Source organism: Notolabrus celidotus, chromosome 10, assembly GCF_009762535.1.
Source record: "Notolabrus celidotus isolate fNotCel1 chromosome 10, fNotCel1.pri, whole genome shotgun sequence".
NCBI lineage: Eukaryota > Metazoa > Chordata > Actinopteri > Labriformes > Labridae > Notolabrus > Notolabrus celidotus.
The window spans coordinates 8,231,520-8,253,052 of record NC_048281.1 but is presented as its reverse complement, the minus strand read 5'-3'; the positions used below and the strand labels follow the sequence as shown (position 1 = coordinate 8,253,052).

Here is a 21,533-nt window from a genome sequence, read left to right as displayed (position 1 = left end):
AATCAAGAGAGAGGCAAAGAGGTGGAGTTGAGGCCGAGTGCCAACCTCTGGTCTTGAGAAATGAAGCCAAAGTGGAACTGCAGTTCCTCGAGTGTCCACTTGAAGCTGGCTTCGGAAACCACTTACACACCCATTCAAAAAGCGTTCTTTACAACAAAAAATGAACATGTTGACAGCCTGTTCTGAAAAGCTAATAGCTACACATGTTCTATTCTGCTATGACAGTGTGATAGAACTGGATGTCCTTGTCCTTTGGGGCCAGCCTCAAGTGGACACTCAAGGAACTGCAGTTGTTCGCACTTCAGCATTAGCTCCATTTTTCAACATCAAAGGTAGCCCCTTGTATCTAACCTTGCAAATCATTGCTAACTGTGCTACATGATAAGATAGGAAATTACGTATCTCATTCTCTATTCAATTAAAATACAGCAGAAAATAATATATTACCAAATTTCTCACCCTGAGCACGTCATTAGAGGGAAATGGCTGCTGCATGGCTACATTAGATCAAATTTACTGTATAATTAATCTTTTTTTCTTCGTGGCATTAAATGAAAACCACACAGGAGAGATGCTGCAGCAAGCAGCTCACACACCTGTCATACCTTAGTGTTGGTATTATTCATCACATATGAAATACATGAGGTTAAAGCAGTGACACTGGACACAGGGGGTCTCACTCAGCTGTACATCTTTTATAGTCTTTTGTGCATCCTCGTACAGTGTTAAAGGAACATATTAGCCATGACCTCTCTTAGCTGGTGTTTATCACTTTTATGGATTCAGGCCAAGGAGGCCTTATTCATGTAGCTGGTAATTATCGCTGTGGTCCTGTTTTGTTGACATAGGTGGACAAATGCAAGTCATTCAAAGGTGTGCTTTGTTCACTTTTGTTCTTTGTTCACTGCCAAGCTCTTGGTAAACATCTTCCCCAGGTCGGGTAGGGATGCCAGGTCCAGCTGCCAAACACGCCCAACATTCCTCTATTATTAGGCAGGTTTGGATAGTCTTTTACTTTAACACTGCTTGTTTGTTCTGTTTTAACATCAAGTATTTATCTTTACTTTTATATATTAAAACACAGTGCAGGTTGTGTTTCATAAAAGGCCTTGAAGATTTATTGGATTTAGAGAAGGTCAAATAATAACATCTGAAACTTTGCTCCAGTTAAGGTGGAGCTGTTTCATTGCTCTGAATTTATGGCACGAATCTTAGTTTATCTTGGTCATAGTTCATTAGTGACACAGTTGTGGAATGAATCTGACCTTGTTTAACCTACTCACCTGTGATTAAAGGGGTTTTATGGTTTTATTGGTAACACCTTGATACTCCTCTTCAGGCAATCAGCCAGTGATGGAAAGTAATTCACTCAAGTATTGGACACAGAGCAATTATCAGTGGAAGCAATTAAATCCAGGATCGACATTTTCTTCCTCTCCACATCTGTTCCACTTTGGAATAACTCTGCATGTTAGATTTTACACATACAAATATGTAGTAGGTCTATAAAACAAGAAATAGTTAGACAACCTAAATCAATATCAAATTATTGCAATGAATTCTGCTTGCACAGATGTAAGTATATCAAACGTTATATAAGAACAGGTAGTATCAGTAGCAATTGCAGCAATGATAAGATTTGCAGAAAGTAAGACATTAATCAGAATCAGAATCAGAAATACTTTATGACATATATACAAAACCACCAGGGTGCCCTCTTCCTGATCTCCGGGGACTTCAACCACGTATTTTCTACATAGCTTATTTTGTCTTCTCTACATACTTTTGTTATTATTATTTTCATTGTATTTGTATTAACATCTTATTAATTACTTCCTTCCATTAATATCATCTGATATTCTTACTTATTGTGTATAGGAGCAACTTTAAAGACTGAATTTCCCCCTGTGATAAATAAAGTACAGTGGTGGAAATATACCCCAAATATTGCATTGAGAATCACCCTTAGTCTTCAAGTGCAATTTATTTTAGTACAGTCACAGCCAGGTTTATTTATTTTTGTTCAGTTTTGAACACATTCTATTATTTGTTGTCTTTGATACTGACAATGTTGAGAACGGACATATTGGAACTTTCAAGAATTGAGCTTGGTTAGTTTTTCTTGTAAACAATAAACAACAAATATATCATTTGTATCTGTTTATGTCTGTGTAATGCTTGAAACACAAAAAAGATTTTTCCACAAATATTTCATGATGATATTTGAGATTGTGTAAAATTTTAAGGGTGTCCAAAAACTTTTTTCCACCACTGTATTTCTGATTTTGATTCTGATTGATTTAACCCAGGGGGAACTCAGTTATTACAGTATGCTCTTATACACAGTATGTAAGAAAGTCAAAATATTAATAGAAAGGAAAGGAATAAAATAAAATAGAAAATACAATGAAAAAAATAAAATAAAATAAAATAAAATAAAATAAAATAAAATAAAATATAGATATGAAAAAAATAAAATAAAATATAATAATAAAGTATGAACCGAAGAATAGTTAGAATTAGCTATGTACAAAAGCACTGGGAATTAAGGTTATATATAAAGAAGGTTAAAGTGGTAAGGATAGATAGAAGATGGTGACATTAGATATGATAATTAAGTATTAGAACAATTTAAAGCAGCATAACAGTATATTTATAACATTTGCATTATCATATTAAAGTGTAGAAATACATATATAATAATATAACACTATACAGCATGCACATTTTTGTTAAATAACTGCATACATAGAATTTTAATATAGGACTTGCAAAGAAATGTTTTTATTTTACAGAAGTGAGTACACTGAAAAATACTGACTCTAATTGTAAATATAGTGGTGAATAAACATATTCCTGAAAAATTAGCTTTAAACAAAGACGCATATTTCTGTAGGGATTTTGTTAAATGTAATATCTTCAGCACTTCTTTGGTTTGAGGTCTGACTGGCTTCATTGTTGAGGCTCACGCTTGCAGGTAAACAGGTAGATTTAAGACATTGATGACAAAGACAGCTTTTTTTTTTAAGGTCCAGCTTTTCTTATTCTCCAGCTTGGCGCATGCGCGATACGAGCACCTCGTCTGTTTTTGACGGAACGTAAATAAGATCACGTGACACCGTGGGTATATTCGAGGCGGGACGTAAACAGAGAGCAGCAGAACGGAGGGAACCGAGCACCGGAGCACCGAGGAACACAGCTCCTGCAGCTTCGTGCTTATCAAGACCAGCCGGCTTTTTCGCTTCTAAAAGCATTTCTTTCCAACTTCAGCTACAGTGTTAGCTAAGTTCGGAGAGGAGGACAGAGAGAAACGCCGTGTTATTCCTTTATTCTAGAAAGCGTCGCTGCAGACTGGAGGATGCAGTGTTAGCAGCTGGGTCGATCTCCCTCAGCGTCACATTACAAAAGAGGAGCAGAAAAACAATATCTGATTTATTTTTCACACTTGGACAGCTTTAAAATGGATAACTCTGGTCCCAAGAAGACCTGTTGTGGTAGGTTATTTTTAATTTCATGCTTTTATTTTTAAACCAAACATTCCTTCACCATGAATGAAAAGACATGTATTTGGAGCATCAGCTGTAACATGAATTTTTCTAAATCTTCACAGAATCTGTCAGAGACTTTTTCACTTCAGCTAAATTCCTTATTTACATGGGACACGCTCTGTCAACATGGGTAAGTGAATACTGTCACTATTACATAGAATAGAATAGAATAGAATAGAATAGAATAGAATAGCCTTTATTTGTCATTGTCAGGTGTACAATGAAATTAGAAGCACTGCTCCTGAAGGTGCATGTTATAAATACAAATACAATAAAAACAGGTAGAAAATATGTATAAAAGACAATATGAATATAGCAATAATATAAAACAGGTGTTGAATATATTCAATCCAGTCGGGAAAATAGGTATTTGGGTTTAAGATATTGCACATATGAAAAGTTTTCACAGTTCCCAACATATTTGTTCAAATACACACTATCATATATTTGGCATGCTTTCTGTGATGACAGGCTTTTCTGTGCCAACTTGAATGTAATACAACATTAATACACTATTGTATCATTGTGTTTTTGTTACAGCTGTCATTACAACACAAAATGACATGTTTTCAATGTGTGGTTCACCGAAATACTTGTCACTACAAATAGGGTGTTTTGCAGCTCAATGAGGCAGAAGAGGCTCTTATTATTCATGCACCACATTTCCTACCTGGACAAACTGGGAGGTTTTGAACTGAAGGTCAAATGGCAGATTAATAATATGTTTTTTGGTTTCCAAAGGGTGACAGAATGTGGAACTTCGCCGTGGCTGTGTTCCTGGTGGAGCTGTATGGGAACAGCCTGCTGCTCACGGCCGTGTACGGGCTGGTTGTGGCCGGCTCTGTGCTGCTGCTGGGAGCCATCATTGGGAACTGGGTGGACAGGAATCCCAGACTCAAAGGTAAGGCAACGGCATTTAATAATAAAAATTAGTGATAAAAGTTTAACATTTTGTCGATTTGATGCTAAAGCATAAATGTGGAGCACTTTAAAACACCCTCACAGTTCAGTGATTCCCCCTCACTTTCACAGCTTTAATGCTCCACTTGTTGAGAGTTTATCCAGAAGAATTTGGCAAAGACACTCTTTTTTCCAACTGTCTTGTTAAAGCGCTTAATGAACTAATTTATCAGACAGGAATCTGTTGTCTTTGACCACATTTCTGTCCCTAATGTCCTTCGTGTGTTTCCACAGTGGCCCAGACCTCGCTGCTCGTCCAGAACAGTTGCGTCATCGTGTGTGGGATCCTCCTGATGGTTGTTTTCCAGTTCAAAGAACAGCTTGTGGAGCTTTACAATGGATGGATTCTGGTGAGATCCCCCTCCTGTGCCATCCTTACTAACTGGCTGTTCAAACATGATCTGATGTGACTTTCAGTGAAAGCGTTTTTAGACTTTTTCCTCTCATTCAGCGCTCTGACCCCGGGGAGGGAAACCTGCTTACTTTAGCTGATATGGACTCCGGAGTCAGTGTGGTTTATGACAGCTGTAACAGATTTTACAGAACAATGAAACAAGTCATTTAAGACCTTAGACTGTTCTACTACCTGAAATAGAAAGATCAAGAAAGTTACTTAAATATGTGGTTTGTAAAATTAGACATCAGAAAACTTTTCCCTCCGTTTTGTTATTTTTATGGTGCTCAACATTTTCCTTTTATTTGCCTTACATTATTGATAAGTGAACTTTAAAAATATGTTATAGCTGGAGAGATTTGAACAGATAATTTAATTTAACATTCAGAAATAAAAATTCACTTTACTTGTGTAACTACAATACAAAGTTGTCACAACTTCCCTTAGCTCCAGGGAGTTATAAGAAGGGGTTGAACACTTTGCAGCATGCACTATTTCTAATAAAAGTGAGCAATTTATCTCTATAAGTCTCCTCAGTCATCAGGACGTAGCTTGATATGCAGAGCTGAGACACTTAAATCAATCAACCTTTATTTATACTCCAGAGATCATTGAGGGGCAAACCTCATTTACAATGATATCAAGTCAGTTACAGTTGCATTTAAAAAAAACCAAAAAAAAACAACAAGGCATCAAGAGAATCAAAAGTCATCAAATAGGATTATTTTTTTATTTGGAGATAAAAAGCAATTAAAAGATCAAATAAAATAATACAAATAAAAGGAGATGTATGTGATTGACTATAAAAGCCCTAAAATAGGAAGGGACTATTAATTAAAATGATACAATAAATATATACAGGTAAACCTAGCTAAAACAGTAACAAAGCAGGGTTGAAAAATTAAGTTTCTAAATTGTCCACAAGGTTAAAGAGCATTTAATTCAAGACGCTGCTGCAACTTGTTCCAGGAGTCAGGAGCAGAGAAACAAAAAGCAGTCTTTCCCAGTTCAGCACGTTAAACTGTTAACTCTGTCTTCAACACAAAACAGTGTTTAAGAAAGCTGCAGCCAGAAAATCAACCGCTTAAAAGTGGGTTACATTAGCAGTATTAAATTTGATTCATCAATCAGTCATTATTTAATAACAGGGATTTTAGTGTCATAACCTCAAGCCTACATAACTTGCTGTGTCATGTAAAAAGCAACCAATGAGAAGTTGGTCCTCAACAGTCTTCAGGAACAAATAGCTGGTGTGAGTTTAGCTCGGGGCTTGTTTACACTTGTTGAGCTATGTGTTATCTTTGGAGTCCCCGTCCCTACAAAGAGACAGACCTGATTTTAAAGCTGACCCAGATATCACTGACAGAACAAAGGGTATTGGGACACGACCTACAAATGCAATATAACGACTGATTACTAAGGCGCCTTTAAATAAAATGTATTATTGTTATTGTCATTATTATTATATTTGGACACCAGGTGTTTTGTTTGACAGACGATAATGTAATAACTAAGTTGTGATGTTTGAGAGAAGATGTTTTCATGCATGTGGACATCAAGATTTGGCTTCTCTTCAGCACTAATATACTCCTCATCGACCTTTTATCAAAGAACTGGTTTAATGCACCAGGTTGAATTAAGGCTTGTTGACATTCAGATTGATCGTGAAGCCGTATCATAGATGTTTCCATCCATCTTTGGAGACTGCTTTGGATGTCAGGTCCGAAAACAAAAGCCTGTCTGTCAGCGAGAACGTGTCTCCAGCATTGCTTTCTGCATTTGTGGAACGCCTTTCCTTCGGGTCCCCAGGGGGAGGTGGAGGGATGGATTTTAACCATGTGAGAGTGTTTAGAGTGAAGTGTGTGTGTGTGTGTGTGCGTGTGTGTGTGTGTGTGGAGGTGGAGAGAGATTTGGTGAAACAGGAGATTGAGTGTGTTGCCAGGGGTTGTGTAGTCAGCAGGTTCTTCAAGGCTGGTCACATGACTTAGAGAGAGGGAGGGAGAGAGGGGGAAAGAGAGAGAGAGTGCGAGTGAGGGAGAGAAATGCAGCCTGACCTGTTGAATTGTTGTTTCAGTGTCTGAAGCAGCTGTGCTACAACAAACATACACACCAACAAACTGAGCAGTCGGCCTCATACGTTTATGTATTATAATTTTTATAAGCCTTTCTTTGTCACTGCTGTTCTTTAAGTCTCATGATGCAGCCTGAGATTCACTTTAAGGCCTCTTAATTGTTCACATAATTTTAGTAATTTCTCTTTAGAAAGTTTGTTAACAGTAACATGAAAGCAGCTTTGTCAATCTTTCATCAAATATTAAATGTTTTGTTGGTGTCAGGTGAAATATGTACTAAAATGGTGTTCATTCAGGAACTGTCTCTTTTTCCAGTTGAGTTTATGATTTAACGTGACAAAGAGAGTTTCATGATTTCATTTAAATTTGAAAATAACTACATTTTTGGATTAAATCCTGTCATGTCTCGTGTTACATTTTCTGTATTTTTTGTAAGCTAACAGACAAACAATACTTAACTCATTTATTTATTTGAATTAAAATACTTCACGGCTTCCCATGACCTTCATGTGACAATCAGCCCTACCAACGGTTCCTCCTGAACTTGTGAATGACCGGTACAAACTGGTTCAATATGAGTGGTTAAACTTTTTTTCCCCTTTATCACAGTAATTTCTAGAAACATCTGTAAAGAAGTGAATGAAAAGTGCCTTTAAGGGAATATTTTCCAGCGGGGATGAACACATTTGTTTTCAGTCTGTGGGGAGAAACTTGAGGAGATATTTATCTGAGATAAAAAGGTCAGATTTGACTGTATTTGCTTGAGAACTCTGAATACTATTTCCAGTTGAACTTTCTAAAAAAAACTCAAAACTATCTGGGAATGTGGTGAACCTCAAACAATTAATCAGACCGTACAAGTTTAAAACTTTAAACCATTGATATTAGACGCTCTTTGAAATCTGTTGACAGTGAGAACATTAAGAGCATTACTGACTTTCCTTTATTGTCTCGATTACATGTCAGGTAGACACGGAGGAACTGCAATTAAAAATAACCTTTTTTCTTTTGTGTTGAATTTTCAGACCACCTGCTACATCCTGGTGATCACCGTCGCCAACATCGCCAACCTGGCCAGTACGGCCACATCGATCACCATCCAGAGGGACTGGGTGGTGGTTGTAGCGGGTCAGGACAGCAGCAAGTTGGCAGGTCAGTGTTTCTTCCCTTCTCTCTGGCTTATCATCGAACGTGGGCTTCACTTGATCACTTATCAGATCTCTGCAGTGGAAACAGACTTTGAACCCTGGACGCTGACTCACTCTCGTTTTCATCTTTTATGCTCCTGCTGCTTTTAAAGATTGTTGTAAAATGTTTAAAAGGTTGCTCACATGATTAAAAATGAAGAACTTATGAACTCAATGACCTCAATTATTCAGCTGTGCTCGCACCAGGTCTGTCATAAAACCTGAGGTTGTGTAAATGGACCCGGATACAACAATATAACGTGTGGTTTCCTGGGTTATCTTGAATGGCAATTATTAGAGGATGCATTTGATCAATATAACTAATAACAAAAGATCACGGCTCAAACTGGAGCAGCTAACTGAAGCTGAAATTAAGACTTAAATTTGACTTTTTTGAACTCACACCTTCTTCCACTCTTGCTTCAAACAGACATGAATGCCACCGTGCGCATCATCGACCAGCTGACTAACATCCTGGCCCCCATGTTGGTGGGTCAGATCATGTCCTTTGGCTCTCACTTTATCGGCTGCGGCTTCATCTCTGGCTGGAACCTGTGCTCCATGTGTCTGGAGTACACGCTGCTCTGGAAGGTCTACCAGAAGACACCAGCGCTGGCGGTGAAAGGCGGTCAGAAGGAGCAGCAGCAGGAGCTCAAACAGCTCGGCACCCCCAAAGGTAACTTCAAGGAGCTTGAGTCTGATGTTATTTCTGCTAATAAGCATCTCGCTTTTTGGCGTGTGATGATCCGACTGAACCTCTCCGTGTTTCTGCCCCTTCACAGAGTTGGAGAGCGGCCAGAGTCCAGAGGAGTCGTCTCAGCCGCTGATGAATGAAACTTCTGCTGTAGCTAAACCCGACTCCCCCAAGAACCACGGTTTCTGCCACCAAGTGAGCGAACCCCTGCGCACCCTCAAAGCCGGCTGGGTGGCCTACTACAACCAGAACATCTTCTTTGCCGGGATGTCCCTGGCTTTCCTCTACATGACGGTGCTGGGCTTCGATTGCATCACCACGGGCTACGCCTACACGCAGGGCCTGAACGGCTCAGTGCTCAGTCTGCTGATGGGGGCCTCGGCCATATCGGGCATCTGCGGCACCGTGGCCTTTACCTGGGTTCGTAAGAAGTGTGGCTTGATCCGCACCGGCTTCATCTCGGGCATTGCCCAGCTGTCCTGCCTCATGCTGTGCATCGTCTCCGTCTTTGCTCCCGGGAGCCCCTTCGACCTCAGTGTGTCGCCCTTCACGGACCTTTACACCCACCTGATGGGAGAGACAACGCTCCCTGAGGCTGACCACATCCTCTCTCCTGTTCTTGTTGGAAACTCAACTACTGCTGCACCAACCGAAGTGATGCCCCCCCTGCAGTCCTACATGTCTGTGAGCCTGCTGTTTGCCGGCGTCATTGCTGCTAGAGTTGGTGAGTAAATCATATATCAGTGAAATGTATCCCTCTCTGTGATCTTGTTTCATCATGCTGTGTGCGGCTCGTCCACCACCCTCTCACAGTCATTACAGCCTAAAAGATCACAATATAGACGATGTGTCTCTCGTCTTTTACGGTCTTCTTTTCCTTTGTGGGTCATAAAAAGGCATCACTCAATTCCAGTTTGTTTCATAACCGGTCTCAAACGTCTCAAACTCCTCAAAGGGGCTTTAACATGATTTTGTTTTGGAGCAGAGCAGAAGCTCAAAGTGCAAACGATTATTGATTCTGCTGAATACGTGGTTTGAAGTCTAAGTTGGTTTTATCTTAAGGAAATTAGCATGTTCATGCTTTGTTGGCAAGCCTGCATCCTGTCATTCGATTATAAAAGGCTGTTTCATAAATTATGACATCCTGACGAAGCTCAACAGGTTGAACCTTTTTTATAAGTCACCGGAATTTCAAACAGGACCTCTGCGGATGTTGAAGCAATATTTTTGACCTTTGATTCCAATATTATTTGCTGACAATTTCCACTACCGCTTCTTTTGTCTTACGAAGTCATTTTACAGCCGCTGTAAAAATACCATTAGAGTGACTGTTGAACTCTGTGTTGCAGGCCTGTGGTCCTTTGACCTGACAGTAACCCAGCTCATCCAGGAGAATGTGATCGAGTCGGAGCGAGGTGTGATCAACGGCGTCCAGAACTCCATGAATTACCTCTTAGACCTGCTGCACTTCATCATGGTGATTCTGGCGCCAAACCCGGAGGCCTTCGGCCTGCTGGTCATCATCTCTGTCTCCTTCGTGGCCATGGGTCACATCATGTACTTTGGGTTTGCCTTCAAGAACCTGGGCAGCCGGCTCTTCCTCTGCTGCTCGCCGGAGCAGAAGGTGGAGACGGTGGAGAGCCCCTCACTTCCTACAACCGTCTAACCACGTCAAAGAGACTGTGTCCTGGGTACATATCTCTCAAGCCTTACACCAACCCTGCATCGTATTTATCTAACTAACCTCTTTGCTTGTAGCTGACAGAATGCTAACAGAGCCAGAGAAAGGTAACCTAACATGCTATGCATACTGTAGCCATTAACAGAGCATTAATCATAGGCAGATGGAGGTGAGTAGAAAGCTTGCAGTCATAGAAAACTAATCCATAGTCAAACGTAGGATGTGGCAGGGTTTCTCTAACTTTCAGATACGAGCCTCAGTCCACGCTCTCTGATACATACATGTACTGTCAAACAAGGATCCATCGCTACTACGCTTGAGACCCCAAAGTGAGTCCTGCTGAAGAAGTCAGGGGATAAAAGAACTGTAAACTCTCTCCTCCAAACAGCCTGAGGTTCAGCTGTAAAGATTTCAAAGGTGCTTCAGCTGACCACAAGACAGGAGGAGGGAGAAATGTTGCAGGGAAGCAGGAACTGAGGGCGAAAAGACAGCGTCCCCTACTTTGTTGGTGCTGTAGCTGTGTCTGCTAGCTGTTCTCTGATAGCATACATGTATGAAGAGCATGTTGTGGATGTCTTCCTGCCAAGGGTGGGAAGATACTTTTTATATAACCAAACACAAAACTGGGATCTAGTCTCTTTTATACATGGTTATGAGAAGCGATGTCATAGACTGCATGTCAGGGTTTGACTTTTGTTAGATGCCATCTTGATTTTTTAAAGCCGGAAGTGACCGTTTTTGGATGACAGGGTGGATCTGAAGAGAAGCAGACCCTAAGCTACCAATCTATAGCAGTGCTTGCTCGGTTAGCAGGGGTGTGACTTGTAAGGGTGCTAAAAGTGGCTGACACTGGAAAAGGTGGAAATTACATGTACTTGGTAAAAAAGAAGCAGCATTGAATGTTAGGCAAGATGTATTTAAAGTCTCCGTGGTTGCGTCTTGTAGTCTTGACCTAAAAAATAGACTCTTCATTGATTTGACTCTAAATGAGATCATGTTTTACAAATAAATAACATACTGAATTGATAAAGACTCAAAACAACAGATTAAAAATAAACATTTGAATACAATTAGACAACCTTTGCAACAGGTAGAGTCGCCCCCTGCTGGCCATTAGAGGGAATGCAAGTTTAAGGCACTTGAGAAAACTTCTGCAGCTGTCAGCTTCTCACATGCAGTCTATGGTTGGAGCTCTTTACTGTATTTATTCAGGAGATGCAGATGGTGGTTTTTATAATACAGAAATGTATCATCAGTATTGTCGCAGTTGTGCCATAAGAGCAACATGAGAAATCCTATGCACCCTTAGTCAAGATCTCTCTCAGTTACCAAAGTCAAAGTCTTTATGTGGCGTTTAAGGAAGTGAGGGAAACCTGGAGCATTCCAAATCTATATTTTTACATCAGGTGACAGTAGCTGTGTAGGTTCACTAAAGCTTTCATACACACCTTGTAAATCCGAATACTTCGCACCCACTCTGAGATTGTACCTGAATCATGCCGTAGTTTACATTTGTAGTGTTATTTTGTCACTGTTTGATTTTTATGTTCTCTTCCTTGAGTAATTTTAGAATCATGATTGTTGTTACACCGGCACTTTAAGTGATTGACGTCTGTCATTACACCCAACGCGTGATCAGGCATTTGATCAATACTTTTGCACAAGGCTGAAGTCCTGACCCCCTCCTCTCCCCCCTCCCCCTCCATGCTCTATCTAGTTTAATCACTTAAAGTCTTTGTTCAGGCCCTGAGGGGAAGTCTCAGTTCAAAAAGGCACATCATTTAACCTTTAGCACCACGTGTCCATGAGGACAAATTAAACAAAGTCCTGTGGAAACAAAAACACCTCAAGTTTACCTCAGATATCCCTAAAGAGAAAAGCAGTAGAGCTTCATCAGCAAACTCTGATCCATGCAGCGAATTTCCAACAGACTGAGGTTGTTTTCACAAAGATGCTTTGGACTGGATCGTAGAATAACGACAGTCTGCTCTCTGTTTGAGCTCCATTTCACAAAAGTCAACACTGACTCATTTTAATCCTTACCCCCAGACTAAATCAGGTCCAAGACATGTGAAGTTAAACCTCTACTGACCCCACATACTCCTCTTAGTATCCCCTCACCCACAGGCCACATATCCATCATTACTCAAACTTTCCTGCAGAGTTTGTCCTTTTTAATACTCTCCCGGATTGTTTTGTGTGAAATGTCCTTGTAACTGTTGTTTCCAAAAGATAAACATGTTCTGCATGAATATATGGAAATTACCAGTTGGAAGCAGTCACTTAGTTGTATATTTCTTTACTTTAAATAAGATAAATGTAATCATAATTCATTGCACCATGGTCTTGCTTATGACAAGCCTGAACTGTAAAGTTTATGTGAGGGTCAGAGTCGAGTGCTCTTTGTGAAATCAGCCCCTGGATGTGGACTGGATCAGGGTTTTAGCTCTTATTTCTTAAAATCATAAGCAGAGGTTGGAACATTTGGCTTTACAGGATCAACCTGAGGATATCTTGTGAAAGTTTCTTGCAGGCTTCGTCTCTCTTGAGGGTAGGCTGTGAGCCTCATAAAAGACTCCAAGTGAGGTTATTTAAATGTGGACGTATGCAAATATGACAGGATAACTGAAAACACTGAAACGTAGTTATAGAGTGAAGAGTCACAGTTTTAGAAACAACAAACTGCCTAAAATGTTCTAACTGTAGTCACCAGAAGAAGCCTAAGAAGTATCAGTACGGCCGTCTTATATTGCATTTAAATTCAGCTTTTTATTTTTTGAGGTCTAAAATGTAATAACAGCCGAACCCCATAATAGCGACTTAATGAAGTAACCAATATAGCTTAACTAGTTCCTTTCCGCCTCTGACCTTCAGTGATTTATCGCCTTAATGTAAATCAGCTGTTAAACGCACACAAGTGGCTACATCCAGACATTGCCAGCTGCATCCTGCCTGACGGTAAAATCCTGCCAGTCTAGCCAGATTCTGGTGGGAGGTAGGGAGGGAGATATTTAGGTTGGCAACAGGAGTAAGCACACCAGATGTAGGAGAACAAAAGCCACTTCTAGTTGCACATTCCCACCAAACCTTCTGGATGCCGTGTTGGTGTGTCAGGGTGTCTGCAGGTGTGCCATGAAGGTGCAGACTCACAGGGAATGGAGCTTAATTTTCATGTTCCACTGACCATTTATTTTTGTAACCACAGACTCGGTCTGGGCACAAGAAGAAAACCAGCTCTTAAAACGGCTGGTCTGCTGATTCAGGAATACCACACATGGCCATAACTCTATGTAAATAACATTATGTGTCGATTACACTTGGAAAATGGAAAAAAAATGTGTGTACTGTTGTCATGCGGTTGGTCTGGAGATGTCTTTTTTTTGTTTTTACATTTTTATATACCAAGTGTTTCTTTACGATTCTTGAAATTTGTGTACAAAGCAATTACTGCATTTGAAAACGTGTTTAATACTGCTTTGATCTGAATATATAACTCTTTGTACATACAGCATATATCAGTGTTATTGTAGTTTCATAGACACAGGCATTAAATAACAAAGAAATCATTGTCATGTCAAAATCGCACTCCACTGAGTATGAGCATGTTGGTACTGTATTGCATGAGGTCTTATAAATAAAGAAAACCTTTACAATCGCCTGTCTCAAGTTGTGTGTGTGTGTGTATATGTGTGGGTGTTTGTGTGTGTGTGTGTGTGTGTGTGCAAATCTGTGTGTGTGCGTTTGTGAACGATCACAGTGTAGTATGTTCACAGGGTTTCCTGGACTCAGCCTGAGCTTTGTTGCTGCTGTGTGAGGTCACATACCACAGCAGAGTTAGCTGCTCATTTCTTTCTTTCTTTCTTTCTTTCTTTCTTTCTTTCTTTCTTTCTTTCTTTCTTTCTTTCTTTCTTTCTTTCTTTCTTTCTTTCTTTCTTTCTCTCTCGTTCTGTCTTTCCAACTGGTGTTAAACTCTCTGACTTTAAGCTGAGCTGATCTGGACTTGCATGCCTGCCAAAAGGGAAAGGATGAGAGTGACCTGGTTTTTGCATAACACATTGCGAAGGGTTTTGGCGTGGAGCATGTGAACTGCCTTTGTGATCATTTAATCATTCTTACACTTTAGGCAATATGCACTATAAACGTGATGGTCTTTAAGGTTCAATATATTTATGGTCACTTTGGTTAAATAAGTACAAATGTGTGGAATGGTTTTTGTTGGGAGGCTCCAATTATAAAGTGTGGATGTTAAATATAAAAGATATGAAGTATAATCAATTTAAAATATATTATCACCCAGCTTTCTTAGTCATCACCAGTCTGTGTTGATTCTGATTGGTCAATACCCCACAACAAGAGAGATTAAAACTAAACGAATGCAGCACTAGGGAAGATAGATAGTCGTGCTAAACATTTCCCCTCTGCCTGTTGACACTAAATGTGGCAAAAAAATTACTTTCTGTAATCATTAAAATTGGTTAACTTTACAGGCTAGCTTTGCATCAGGTCCTGCGAGTGTATGTATATACATTAAATACATGTGGGTGTAGTCAGGGGCAGATCTACAGGGGTGGCATAGGGTGGCAAGTGCCACCCTAAAACACAGCCTGGCCACCCCTGTTGCCACCCCTGTTGGAAGGATTTAATTCAAAGAAAAGTTATGCCTCATTGGACACTTATGTGAATTACCGACTGCAGTGAATGCAGCACGAGATGACGCACATTACCGACAGAAATGAAGAGGAAAGACATTAGCAGTTTTTTCTCACCAAAGACAAAAGTGAAAAAAATAAAGTCTGAGCAACTGGGCAAGGTAGATGGAGGAGATGACCAGGGACAAGACCAGGCAGAAGGAGAAGAGGAGGAGCAGTGTCAGTATCAACATGGAAGGCCAAGGTGGTCAGAGACAGGAAGAGATGGAAGGAGAAAAACACAGTAATGAAGAGATAGAAGAGGGACAGCATTGTCAGAGAGACAAGAAGACAACATACAGATTCCAGACAGTGAGAGGGAAAAGACAGAGCCAGAGTCATCACAGATGATCTGCAGTCGAGCTGGTCCACAGGGTATGAAAGTTACAACTAAATAAGAACCACAAATGACATCATTTAACATAGTCTGATTGAGGGGATGGGGCGCCCCCTTATCAAAGCAGGAATACACCCTCATTTTATATATGGACAAATCAACTCAAAAAGACATCCAGAAAACAGAACAACCATTGTAAAAAAAATATCAAGCTTTGACCAAAGTATACGTTTTTAAATGAATTCAGCACATAGACATCTGCCATGTTGCCACCACTCAAAAATGTACTGCCCCCCTCTTGTCACCCCATAAATATTTTTCTAGATCCGCCCCTGGGTATAGTGGATACAGCCATGCACCTCTTTCTTTATATTTGCACTAACATGTTCACAATAACTGAAAAAGGATTTGATTTAAGAATATTGTTTGTATTTATTTGGTTATTTTGCCCTTTCAAATGAAAAAATAAATAATACATTTAAATACAAAAAATCAAAGTACTCACTCCTCCCATCGTTAATCCCATCAGTAAGAGCGATGTACGGTTTCTTGTATGTTCTTGAAGGACAAAATTAAAGATGTAGACGAGAAATAAATCTGACTTAAAATAAACAAACTGATAAAGTTCATGTGTCTCCATTCAATAGATAACACAGGTATAACTCTGAATAATCGTACCTATAGCATTGTTGAGAATGTACTCCTCACGGAAAAAGACTTCTGCAAGAGGGTCTCCAACTTTCCCAGCTTCTGTCACCACTGAGAGAAGAAAACAGATCGAGTATTTTACCTACAGCCAGAAGGGAAACATTGTGACAGGCAAACCAGGCAAGAGTTTGGATCCCAACTTAACTCTAGGAACAGGTACCTGCTTTAAAAAGAGCTGCAGTGAGGCAGTAAAGCACCATCACTTACGATCACATACTGTAGAAAGTTATACCGTCATCTCTGCACAGTGAGAGAGGCTCATCTTTTAGTTCACACAAACCAACAAGTTTTGAGTTTAAAAATGTTAAACATTTGAAAAAGGAAGTAAAAGACCAAACCTTTGTACCTCAAAAGAGCTTCTGATCAACCATTGTATGTTATATTTTCTGTGTCGAGTGTTTTTCTGGCTGTATGAAAATGTCTGCATGAAAACTTCTTGTCTTTAAAACCTTCAAACTCTCTAACATTGACAGAGTCCCTGTAACAGCTTTAAAATAGACCAACATGATGAAAAGCACCTTCAATAACCTGTCAGAGAACACCTTTACATTAGATTTCATTCATTCACAATATATTCAAGTGAAAATTACATCTGAAAACGGACTGCAGTGAAACATTTTTATTTTTTTTAGTTTTTGAATGAACAATTATTTATAGGTATATGTCATTTATAATGACACTGATGATTGCTCAGTCGTCTTTGGGCAGAGTGCAGCAGCACAGCAACTTTCTGAGCCGCCTTAGGAACCTTTGGACTCTGGTCTTTGGGACCTTGACCTTGTCCTTGACCTCACCCTCCAGGACTGAAGCCATGGCAGTGGCTACAGCTGGCAGGGTAGCAGGAGGCGATGAAGTCATTCCCACAGGGGACACTGGTGATGGTTCTTCTGGTACCTGGCTGATGGCAGGAGGTTTTTCTTCATGGATCACAGGAGGTTGCACACTAGCAGGTCCTTCGCTGGTCCTCACATCACAAACCTCACCCTCCAGGACTGAGACCATGTTTGGTGGTTCAACTGGCATGATATAGGGAGGTAGTGGAGATGGCACCACAGCAGGATCTTCATCAGGATCATAGGTGTTGGATGGTCCAGCTTAACAGGTTCTTGTTCTTCAGTGGACTGTTCCTCCATCACTTCATCCTCCAGGACTGAGACTATGTTTGGTGGTTCAACTGGCAGAATATAGGGAGGTAGTGGAGATGGCACCACAGCAGAATCTTCATCAGGATCAACAGGTGTTGGATGGTCCAGCGTGGCAAATTCTTGTTCTTTGCTGGTCTGCCCCTCCACCACCTCATCCTCCAGGACTGAGACCATGTTTGGTGGTTCAACTGGCATGATAAAGGGAGGTAGTGGAGATGGCACCACAGCAGGATCTTCATCAGGATCAACAGCTGTTGGATGGTCCAGCATGACAGGTTCTTTTTCTTTGGTGGACTGTTCCTCCACCACCTCATCCTCCAGGTCTGAAGCCAGGTCAACAGCAACAGCTGGCAGGATAGCAGGAGGTGATGGAGTTCGTAACACTGCAGAGTCTGGTTCATCAGATGGTTCCTCCTCCATGACTTCTCCCTCCAGGACTGAAACCTTAACTGGAGGTTCAGCTGGCAGGGTTACAGCGGGAGCTGGGATTTGTGTGGCCTGGTTTACATCTGGCTCCTTGACGGCAATGAGGGTACGAGGATGAGCAGCAGGGATGACAGTCTGCGTTCGAGGCTCAAACAGCTCACAGATGGAATTGGCAGTGAACCAGGTGAGGATCTTTAGCACCTCAGCCTCGAAGGAGTTCAGCTTCCTCCTCAGGGTGTCCGCTGTGTACATCTGTCTGACCTTTTTGTCGATCTCGATGACCATCTGATCTCTCACAGACTGAGAGAAGGTGACTTTCCGGAGGGTTGACGACAGTGTTGTGGAGACACGGTCCAGCACAGCTTTGGTGACTCCGACAGCCATCTCACTGAGCTTCTGAGATGGCATTTCTCTGGGAATGGGTCCTTTTGGTCTCCAAAAGCCTTGCAGGACTTTTGGAACCACATTCAAGACCACGTCCTGAGGGCCAAGCTGTTTTGGCCCAGGAGCCTTTTGATGCTGCTCCACAAGAGTCCCAGCATACTCCCATGCTTTCCTGACGACCTTGGGGTGCTTAAAGGAGGCAGGTATGCTGGCTGGTGAGTCGAGGAGTCTTCTTGCCTCGAACTCGACGTCCCGCTTCAGCATGCTGGTGTTGACCTCCCAAACCAGGTGGAGTAGAGGCTTGACATCATTGTCGAAATCCTCCATCTCAAACTCCCACAGCTGGATTCTTGTAGTGCTCTTGCTGTCCTCCACCAAGAGGTCGATCATGGCCTCAGCAGTCAGCTCAGATGGAAGCTTGTTTCTCTGCTGAAGATGGAGGAGCTCGACCATGAAAGCCACCTTGGCTTTGTATGACTGAACATGCCAGCAGATCTGCTTGGCACGCTCATAAATGGGTGTGTCAAACAGCACCCTGATCGGTTTGTAAATACCGTTACTTGCTTCAATGAACTCCATGAGTAAAGGGAAAATACAACACAGTAGCTCAAACAAAAAACGATCTCTATCTCTCTCTAATCTCCAACCAACAAACCCACAAGCTCCAACAGGATTGAAGTCCTGGTTTAAAGCCTGCGCAGGATGTCTTCAGGACTGTGATGTCACAGCAAAACAGTCTACTGATCAATTCATGCATTCCACTTCTTATAGCCATGGCAACAACACAGAAAGGTGGACTGTAGCTGAACATGTTGTATATCTACAAGTACAGCTAATTCAAAACTTCATTGATTCATCTTTATTTGACAAAGTGATAATAAGTCCCACTGCAACCGAGCCACACACAATAAGAGAGTATTTATTGTTGAAACTGTCCTCAGGGGAAAATTACGCCCTCCCCAGAACCACATATATCTACCCTCTAAAGTCGTCTAGGTGCTGCAGAAATGATCAGAACAATGAAGTCAGATGAGAATGTTAAAGAGCAGCAAATAAAGAGGAGATAAGTGTGGGTGGATGGACGATAAAACAGACACAAGGATTAGGGTTAGGGTTGGGGAGACATGTATATTGGAAAGTATGCTCATGATTTTCACAAACTTAAACTCTGTGTTTATGTTTGTTGCCACAATGATGAAGCTCCTCCAGCCTTAAAGATGAATATAAATCTCTATAAACCAAAACAAAATGTTTTACAACCCTTAAAATGAACATTTTAGCCCATCAGTATCAAAAACAAACTCTGATGCAGACATTGCAGCTCATCTTGTGATTGCTAGCTTAGGCGATGTATTTCAGTAATTAAAGTCATATAGACCAAAACTTGTGTCAAATAGGACCAGGTTTATTATCACCATTGGTGGACAAAGTACACAGCTTCATTACTGAAGTCAAACTACAGATACTCCATGTCAAATATTATTCCAATACAAGTGAAAGTTTCTCTGTCAGATTATTACTTGAGTTAAAGTACTGAAGTACTTGCTTTTAAAAATGCTTAAGTATTCAAAGTACTTCTTAAAATATCTTAAAACGTTGTATTTTCACAATACATAAACGCAGTCAAGAATACATGGAAGTACATTCAGTCACATTATGTTTATTTAGAAACCATTACTTGAAATCTCTAAAAACTATACCATGGAATAAAAACAGACACTAAGTTACTCCAAGCACAGACAACTTAGTTTGAAATGTTCATCTGGAATGAAACAAATGTTGAATTTGACAGTGAATGTTTGTATGTTTGTGCAGAGTGGGAAGAAGGGAGAACATTTCAAACCATATGTATCATTCTTCATTTCAAAAACCTCTGACACGGGCTGAAGATATGGCCATGGGTGTTCGGGTGGAGGATTACAGCCATCATTACCACCTCTACATGAACTGCCTGATCTGAGTGAAATTTGCTCTGTGTTTGCTCCACGTTCAACCGTGGAGACGCACGATATACAGGCACGACTAAACCACTGAGAGTACAGTACTCAAGTACATTTACTTTGTTACTGTCCACCACTGTAAATGTTACACTCGTGGAAAAAGCGAAGAAAGAATCACGAGCGTGATCGTGTTGTGTTTCCTCATCCAGAGCGTTTAATAGAATATAGAAAAGAGCGCGATCTCCCTGCTCTGCAGGTGGAGACCGAAGCAATCGATCACAGATGAACATCTGACACAGACTACTAAGTAGATCACAGATCAACATGAATAAATCTTACTTTTAAACGATAGAAAACATAGTAAACAGTATATTTAAACACTCTTAGCGTAATTACTGTTTGTTTTTAACCATTAACTGACTTTATGTATTTCAAATGACTTAAATGTTTCTATATGATTTTTAATCACTCTCTAGAACTTATGAAATCATTTTGTTTTTAGACACAATGTAGATTTTAGCTTTTGTTATAAACAATGAACTTAATAAACTGTTTTTAAACTCTTTTTAACTTATATAATGCTTTTTAACCTTTTTAACTTATATAATGCTTTTTAACCTGCCACACTTACATCTTAATACAAACCTTTGCTTTGGTAAAAGTAAAAACTGTCTGTTTGTACGTACAGCATGCTGTCAACCACTGTTACTGAGACCTCCCCTGCGGCAGTGCTTTTAATTGTTATAAATAACTTTATTCAACCAATCAGCTTTGTCTCTGATGGTCTTATTTGCTTTCGTGGGTCAAACAGATGCATCAATATTAATTTCAGCCTGTTCCATAAACTGCTCAAACCCATCACAGGAGCTTTAAAATATGGCCTATTTTAATTTAAACAGTTTGTTTTAAGATGTTGTGTTAGACTCCTGATGATGAAAGCGTTTGTGACCTTGAACTCTCTGATAACGGCTTTTTGGCTTCTATCCTAAGTACAACATAAGTGGACATAACCTCTGACTGTGGTGAATAAGAGGGCAACAACAAATCATTTCAGTCATTTTAATGATTTCTGTCTTTTCATGTTTGAGGGACTTCTTTCTCTTTGTTTGGCTTACATGATCTGTTTTACAATCCAAGCCCTGCTCGTATCAAGTCTGTAAAACTGACAGATAAAGAGCTCAGGACTGGATAAGGACAGTATAGACAGTGACCCAGATTGATCCGCAGGGCTCCTATAGGCTCCTCACTGTGTTAAATGCAGAAGTTGTCAGAGAGCATTATGGATCAGCTCTCGGAGGCGGAAGGCTTCGGGCTCGAGCACCTGATAAAGAAAGGAACTAAAAACTGCTGAGATGAAAGTGCAATGTTT

The 21,533-nt window shown here is 40.5% G+C and overlaps 1 protein-coding gene and 1 long non-coding RNA gene across 2 annotated transcripts; one reads left to right on the top strand and one right to left on the bottom strand.

The window, feature by feature from the left end:
- Positions 1 to 3,147: 3,147 nt before the first annotated feature.
- On the top strand, positions 3,148 to 14,191 carry slc40a1 (solute carrier family 40 member 1). The gene is made up of 8 exons (XM_034694255.1): positions 3,148 to 3,494; positions 3,611 to 3,678; positions 4,290 to 4,449; positions 4,743 to 4,858; positions 8,000 to 8,126; positions 8,592 to 8,837; positions 8,944 to 9,579; positions 10,205 to 14,191. The coding sequence occupies exons 1-8, from the start codon at positions 3,461 to 3,463 to the stop codon at positions 10,519 to 10,521; spliced, it is 1,704 nt and encodes a 567-aa protein (XP_034550146.1). The 5' UTR covers positions 3,148 to 3,460; the 3' UTR covers positions 10,522 to 14,191.
- A 277-nt stretch (positions 14,192 to 14,468) lies between these two features.
- LOC117820829 lies at positions 14,469 to 16,321 on the bottom strand. Its single transcript, XR_004632852.1, has 3 exons — positions 16,240 to 16,321; positions 16,067 to 16,119; positions 14,469 to 14,544 (listed from the first exon to the last, which is right to left on the bottom strand). It is a non-coding gene; the product is annotated as an uncharacterized LOC117820829 (long non-coding RNA).
- Positions 16,322 to 21,533: the final 5,212 nt, after the last annotated feature.